Source organism: Littorina saxatilis, linkage group LG17 (assembly GCF_037325665.1).
Source record: "Littorina saxatilis isolate snail1 linkage group LG17, US_GU_Lsax_2.0, whole genome shotgun sequence".
NCBI classification, from domain to species: domain Eukaryota; kingdom Metazoa; phylum Mollusca; class Gastropoda; order Littorinimorpha; family Littorinidae; genus Littorina; species Littorina saxatilis.
In genome coordinates this window covers 11,289,933-11,297,584 of record NC_090261.1, presented here as the reverse complement: position 1 = coordinate 11,297,584, position 7,652 = coordinate 11,289,933, and the positions used below count along the sequence as shown (strand labels likewise).

The following is a 7,652-nucleotide window of genomic DNA, read 5'->3' as shown; positions in this document are numbered from 1 at the left end:
CCGCATCCGCATGGCATGCTCTGACAGGTTCACCCGTCTGGTGAGTCACAGGGAATGTGTGGCAATACGGTGGAACTCCCCTTTTAAGACCGTCTGTTTTAAGGGGAGAGGTGGCACGAAAAATGAAAAATGACTACTTGCATATATTTTCTACAATATTTGGATGTACATTTAAGCAAAATTTGAACTTTATTTAACAAGGATTAAGATTTAAGGCTACGCCTTTTCTTGCAATCTGTCCTTGGGACGCACAGACACTCAATGATGAAATTTTAGACAAATTAAAAATTGGCAACAAAAGGAAACTTAAACTCGTGATGATAACAAACTATGTTAAATCATTTAGTCAAAACTTGACTAAATGTAAAAAGGTATAACAAGGCACATTCATGCTCATTTTACCGCTCTTTTGAGATCCTGCTTTTTCAAATGTTCCTGTTCATACATAATCTCTGAAAATGTACCTCCAATTTGAGACTCGCGCCTTTTTTAAGACCTGATTTTCAACTAACATTTTTGGAGGTCTTCTTCTTCTTCTTCTTCTGCGTTCGTGGGCTGAAACTGCCACGTACACTCGTGGTTTTTGCACGAGTGGAATTTTTACGTGTATGACCGTTTTTTTCCCCGCCATTTAGGCAGCCATACGCCGTTTTCGGATGAAGCATGCTGGGTATTTTCGTGTTTCTATAACCCACCGAACTCTGACATGGATTACAGGATCTTTTTCGTGCGCACTTGGTCTTGTGCTTGTGTGTACACACGGGGGTGTTCGGACACCGAGGAGAGTCTGCACACAAAGTTGACTCTGAGAAATAAATCTCTCGCCGAACGTGGGGACGAACTCACGCTGACAGCGGCCAACTGGATACAAATCCAGCGCGCTACCGACTGAGCTACATCCCCGCCCGATTTGGAGGTCTAAAAAGGGGGGTTTTGCCGTAGATGGGTGTGACTCTGGTACGAGAATAGTTTTTAGGTTCTAATCGTTAAACTTCTTTGAAAAGAGTTCACATTGTACAAGCTAGGTAAGGACAAATACCTTCATTGTCTGTAAAATGGTATGATCGATTGGTAATGTTTCTGATCCCATGACCTGCCTCTTTGTCTCTGTTAGCTGAGGAGGTGATTATTATGGATAATCCATCACAACCCCTGTCATTGGTCATTGTCTTTGAGTACAATTGAATAATTTATAGAGGTCATCTGCATTTTTATCGTTAACTCGGGGACTACTTTCTATAGCAAAACGATTGAGATATTCTGCGGTATAAAAGTCGAACTCACGTTTAGCTAACGATCTACATACATTTTAACATTGAAGAAATAAAGAAAACAACAAAGAATACACATAATCTGCTGGGGTGAAAAGAGCTGAGTGAAGAGTATGAGTTGGCCGAAGCGGTGTGAGAGAGAGAGAGAGAGAGAGAGAGAGAGAGAGAGAGAGAGAGAGAGAGAGAGAGAGAGAGAGAGAGTCAGAGAGTCAGAGAGAGAGAGAGAGAGAGAGAGAGTGATTCAAGGCGCACAACTCTAGTAGGGGAAGGGCCCCTGATATGGACCACTTTTTGTTTATTGCTGATAACTAGCTTGTTTTTTTGCGAAGAAGTTTTATTTTGGTTGGTAGTCCTTCTCTCTTAGGTTAACCGTTAGGCCTAATTAGAGTGAAATAGCTTTGATAGACATTCAGCAAAAATTAAATACAGAAAAAATCACAAATGGTCCATATTAGGAGCCTTTCCCCTACTCTTCATAGGCAACCGCTTAGATCAATCCCGACAACAAAATCCTGATTCAAAATCCTGAGCGACGAAATAAGAATTAAACTAAAACAGTATGCTTACAGTTTTGTTCATTTGCTATCGCTTTTAGAGCATTGATTGCTAAATCTGGTTCAACAGAACAAGGCTGTCCCATCTGTCGTCTGCTGCAGATCTGTCGTTTGCCGACAGAATCATCGGCTAAGCTTACTGATCAAGTTGGCCAGCAACATGGAAATTGCCACTTACAAAGTTGGAGATACGGTTAAAATTAAAGGTGGCGAAGAAGGTCGGATCTTGCGTGTGTTATTTTTCAATTTTAAAGTAAACAACGGTGTCTAGGTTCAGGTCATGCAGGCAGATAGATTTACAGGTTTTGACCTACATTGAATAGACCACCAGAACAAAACTACCGCAGTACAGTTCAGATAACTTACTGGCCTAAGACTGAACGACAGACATCAAAGTAAGGCTCACCAAAATGACGATTGAAGAAGTAAGTAATCCAAATTTGAACACTGAAGCACAACAGCTCGAATAAGCACAAATTCAGCAATCATCCTCATCGCTTGTAAAATCACACACGCAGTCTTTTTGGCGAATGCCTCTGACAACCGATTTGGGTCACCGACTAAAACCGGCCGGTAACTGCACAGTTTCAAATGCATTGAACTGCGCAATCTCTGTAATTCGTTTTCTAAAGCAGTATTGATGACTAAATACAAAAGCAGACGTTTTATGGCGCGTTTACCAAAAAGACAAAAGGGGACTCGTTTCGCACATGAATTTGATGACACGACTTGCGGTCGCTGAAGGTTTGGCCAGCCGAAAACAGGCACTCGCAGAGTTTGTGTCAAAAAGTGGTGTTTTTTAATGAAAACGTCGGAGTAATGGGATAAAAAGCTTACACACCTCGTCCTAAGAAAATCGACCCTAGGGAAAATATAGATTTTCAGGTATTACCTCGCCAGGGGCTCGGTAATACCTGAAAATCGACCCTAGGGAAAATATGCACGATATTTAGAACTCGGAGTGTGTAACCTATATCTCTTTGCTTTTCAGTCTCAGAGTGAGGTGGAATTGTACATATCCCTCTGTGTCTGTTTGTCTCTTGGCTGTCTGTTTGTCTGTCTGACCTTTGATCGTCTGTCGGTTTGTCCTTCTGTCTGTCTGTGTGTCTGTCTGTCTCTTTGTCCGTCTGCCCTTTGGCTTTTTGTTTGTTTGACCTTTGTCTGTTTGTTTGTCTGTCTGACCTTTGTCTGTATGACCTTTGGCTGTCTGACCTTTGGCTGTCTGACCTTTGTCTGTCTGACAATTGGCTGTCTGACCTTTGGCTGTCTGATCTTTGTCTGTCTGACGTTTGGCTGTCTGACCTTTGGCTGTCTGACCTTTGGCTGTCTGACCTTTGGCTGTCTGTTTGTCTGTCTGACCTTTGTCTGTCTGAACTTTGTCTGTTTGTCTGTCTGACCTTTGGCTGTCTGACCTTTGGCTGTCTGACCTTTGGCTGTCTGACCTTTGACTGTCTGACTTTTGGCTGTCTGACCTTTGGCTGTCAGAAATGTGTCTGTCTGTTTGTCTGAACTTTGTCTGTCTGACCTTTGTCTGTTTGACCTTTGTCTGTTTGACCTTTGTCTGTCTGACCTTTTGCTGTTTGACCTTTGGCTGTCTGACCTTTGTCTGTCTGTTTGTCTGTCTGACCTTTGACTGTCTGTCTGTCTTAACTTTTTCTGTCTGTCTGTCTGTCTGTCTGAACTTTGTCTGTCTGAACTTTGTCTGTCTGTTTGTCTGTCTGACCTTTGACTGTCTGTCTTTCTGTCTTCTTCTTCTTCTTCTTCTTCGACCAGCACGGTTGGCCTAGTGGTAAGGCGTCCGCCCCGTGATCGGGAGGTCGTCAGTGGGTTCGAACCCCGGCCGGGTCATACCTAAGACTTTAAAATTGGCAATCTAGTGGCTGCTCCGCCTGGCGTCTGGCATTATGGGGTTAGTGCTAGGACTGGTTGGTCCGGTGTCAGAATAATGTGACTGGGTGAGACATGAAGCCTGTGCTGCGACTTCTGTCTTGTGTGTGGCGCACGTTATATGTCAAAGCAGCACCGCCCTGATATGGCCCTTCGTGGTCGGCTGGGCGTTAAGCAAACAAAAAAACAAAAAAATCTTCTTCTTCGTTCATGGGCTTAGATTCCCACGTTCACTCATGGTTGGTTTTTTTGCACGATTGGATTGTTACGTGTATGACCGTTTTTACCCCGCCATTCAGGCAGCATACGCCGATTTCGGGGGAGGCATGCTGGGTATTTTCGTGTTTCTATAACCCACCGAACTCTGACATGGATTACAGGATCTTTTCCGTGCGCACTTGGTCTTGTGCTTGCGTGTACACACGAAGGGGGTTAAGTCACTAGCAGGTCTGCACATAAGTTGACCTGGGAGATCGGAAAAATCTCCACTCTTAACCCACCAGGCGGCAGCGACCGGGATTCGAACTCACGACCTCCCGATTAGGAGGCCGACGTCTTACCACCACGCCATTGCGCCCGTCGTCTGTCTGTCTGTCTGTCTATCTGTTTGTCTGTCTGTCCGTCGGTCTATCAGTCTGACCGTTGACTGTCTGTTTATGTGTCTATGATCAGCTTCGATCCTGATTTTGTTGTGATGTATTTTCAGTATGAAGGCGCAGAGAAGAAGAGCGGCAAGACTCACTGGTTCGTGGACTTGTAATATGACAGGCGGTCCTGCGGAGATTGCCGCATACATGTCAATTGGTGATTGCAACAGACAGCGGCGCACCTTTTGTTCATGTTGAACCGTCACCGTGTTGTGGAGAACACCGGCTGTATTAGCCCACACTGATCCAACTGGTCATTTCTTTAGGCGTGTGTTCATTATTTAGAGCAGATCAGAATAGTTTTAAGAAGTTAATAATCTGAAACATCATCTTGCATAGACAGGTTAAGGTTTTAATCATTTTGTAATTGTTCACATTTTCATCGCAGTTCGTAAATTTGTTTTATGAAATGCATAACCTCCAAAGGTGATAGTTTTAGAAAGTTTATTATGCATTTCATAATCATAATTTGTTTTTATCAAAGTGATGTATTGCATTTTGTGATAGCCATATAATGTTTATTATGCAGGGGCGGACGAGGGGGGGGGGGGGCACAGGGGGCACGTGCCCCCCCCCCAAAAAAAAAAAAAAAAAAAAAAAGAAGAAGAAAAAAAAAAGATTTTTCTATGCTGATTCTATGACCATTTCTAAGTTCAAATGGCACCAGATGGCACAATTTTGCTTCTTTGGGCAACATTTTTTTAGCAAATTCGGGCGCTTCGCGCCCATCACATTCACTTTCGATTCAAAGTGCCCCCCCCTTACAAAGCAACTGATCCGCCCCTGTTATGTAACGCATTTTATAATCATATTTAGCTTTGATCAAAATGTTGTATTGCATTTTGCAATTCCATGTAGTAACCATTACTCGGCTATTTCATATTTGTGAAACTAAAGCACTGAATAATGGCAACAGTTCACTAAAATCGTGAAAACAAACATTGTAGTTGTTTAAGCACATTTAAATATATTTCTAGTAGCCTAAGCTGTACTTCATTATTAATGATATTGCATGGCACACAAAAATGAATGAAAAAATTCCGTTCCTGTCTTAAATATACAATACACTGCAACACAACACAACAATATACCATATAATTTACTCCAAAGGGGAAACACTATCCCGAACATTTTCATTGTCTGGATATGTTTTAGCCAGTATAATTGTGAATTCGTATGCACTTTCTCTGTCGTTAGAACGCATAAAGCGATCACAAATTTTGTTTGTCCTTTAAAAGGGAGTGCAATGGTCTCCCTTTTCTGGTCTTGTTTTGACTTGCTTCGTCTTCTCTCGTTTTCAGGATCTTGTCTTGTCTTGTCTTGTCTTGTCTTGTCTTGTCATAACCTCAATTGTTTCATTTCTTTTCTTTGCATATTTCTAGTTCTTAGTAATAACTTCTACCGTGATAATCTTCTGCTCGTTCGCATGGAAAGAGAAACAATGTATTCGCGTTCTCAAATGAAACGAATCTGTTCAGGGTGTGTGATTCATGTTAGACGTCTCCGAAAAAGCAGTTTCTATATATATATTCAAGTTGACCATTTTCGAATTCCATTACAAATGTGGCTGTTTTTGGGGTAATGTTTTGAAATACACGTTGAAAATGTATGATGCGAAACAATGCTATGGAAAGACGGCAAATGCCCTTTCCCGCAGGTTTTATGCACACTGGTAGCTGGATTTCAATTCAGAAGGACAGAATCTTCAGAATATTGTTGTTGTTGTTGTTGATGATGAAGCTTATCTTAAAGTATTTTGTTGGTGGCATTTTCCACTGCCCGCTGCATATTGGCATAGTTTAAAGCCATTTATTTGTGTATAAACACTTTTTGAATGTGAAACCTGTAGATCAGTAGGCCTACGGTTCTTCGGTTTCCGGTGGCGAAGCTCAAAGTGTTACCTGATGTCTTGGTTCTTCATTAGCAAAACCCCGTTTGAATTCCTAGTGTTGCTGTACGTTTATTGTTACGTGTTTTGTTAGAATGTATATGTATATCATGTTTAAATAGTATGGTTTTATTCATAGTTAATATGTAAAGCGCGGAGAGCATAGTTTACTGTGGTTCGCACTATAAAAGCTCTCATTATTATTATTATTATTATTATTATTATTATAGTCGAGAGTGAATCTGGTATTTTTGTATTTTATGTAAGCATGTATATGTGCTCTTTGATGAGCATTTTTTCCTTTTCATCTGAGACAAATTGTATTAGTTGTATATATCGTGTTGTGTTTTTGATTGAACTTGTAAATTGAACTTGTAAAGCGCTTCGAGCTGTGGAGAAGTGCTATATAAATGTCCATTATTATTATTATTATTATTATTATTATATTATTATTATTATTATTATTATTGTTGTTTAGCCCTCTGTATGTCAATGAAGACGCAGACAGACTCTCCAAACAATGCAGGAGATTGGGCGAGAGCAGAGCACCCACACAGTCCAATTTTTTTGTTTTTTTAATTGTTAAAAAATGTTAAAAAAAACCAGTCTCCTTCTCTGAAGTGAAGTCCATCCTCGAGAGTTGCTTTCACAGCCCGTGGAAGAACCGTCGAGATACCCACACAGAAGATGACGACATGGAGCGTCTGACAAGAACACGACAGGTTGTTATCTTCAGGCTGCCGACTGGTTTGTGTTGGGTTCTTATCTCGTCTCTGCAGGCTGAAATCTCCTGAACACAGAGAATTGCCCAAACGCTAACCTAACAGATGTCACAACTTTGCGGACCTGAGACACAGACTCTGGCCGGGGGTGATGGACATGAAGGTGAAACTGTTGGGTCGGGCGGAGTCCCTTCTACGACCTGCATGCTCCTAAATTTCAACAACTTTGACCAAAAAGCAGAAGATTTTCGCTGTCAACCGTTCAAGTTTACCATCTCCGTGTTATTCATATATTTAGATTTGTCAAAATACGAGTATGCTTTGGCCCAGTTTAATTCTAAACAGAAACCTAAAATATATTGTTTTACGTTGCATGTGCATGTTGGGCTTTGACTTTTTTCGTAAAATAATGAATGAGTGTTAGAGGATGAGAAACAATATAAAAATAAACGGAGAGAGGGTGGAGAGAGAGAGAGAGAGAGAGAGAGAGAGAGAGAGAGAGAGAGAGAGAGAGAGAGAGAGAGAGAGAGAAGAGGCGAGTGTGGGTGTGGGTGTGTGTGTGTTTTAAGTTTCAGATCTCTTGCCACCTTTTTTGTCCTAGCGTGGGTCAGTGTTTGTTGGTACGTAGCAGAAGGACGTGATACGGAAAGTAGAATTCTGTTTACTTATTGTTTACTGGTCAG

The 7,652-nt window shown here is 41.5% G+C and overlaps 1 protein-coding gene across 3 annotated transcripts in view; it reads left to right on the top strand.

The window, feature by feature from the left end:
• The window catches only part of LOC138952490 (xanthine dehydrogenase/oxidase-like), a 53,947-nt gene extending 46,600 nt beyond the window's left edge, over positions 1–7,347 (top strand). For all 3 annotated transcript variants that reach the window (XM_070324170.1, XM_070324168.1, XM_070324169.1), the window contains exons 34-35: positions 1–40; positions 4,419–7,347. The exon at positions 1–40 is cut by the window's left edge and continues 128 nt beyond it. In XM_070324170.1, the coding sequence (XP_070180271.1) occupies positions 1–40; positions 4,419–4,472 (94 nt within the window). In that variant the 3' untranslated portion in view covers positions 4,473–7,347. The remainder of the gene's footprint in view (positions 41–4,418) is intronic.
• Positions 7,348–7,652: the final 305 nt, after the last annotated feature.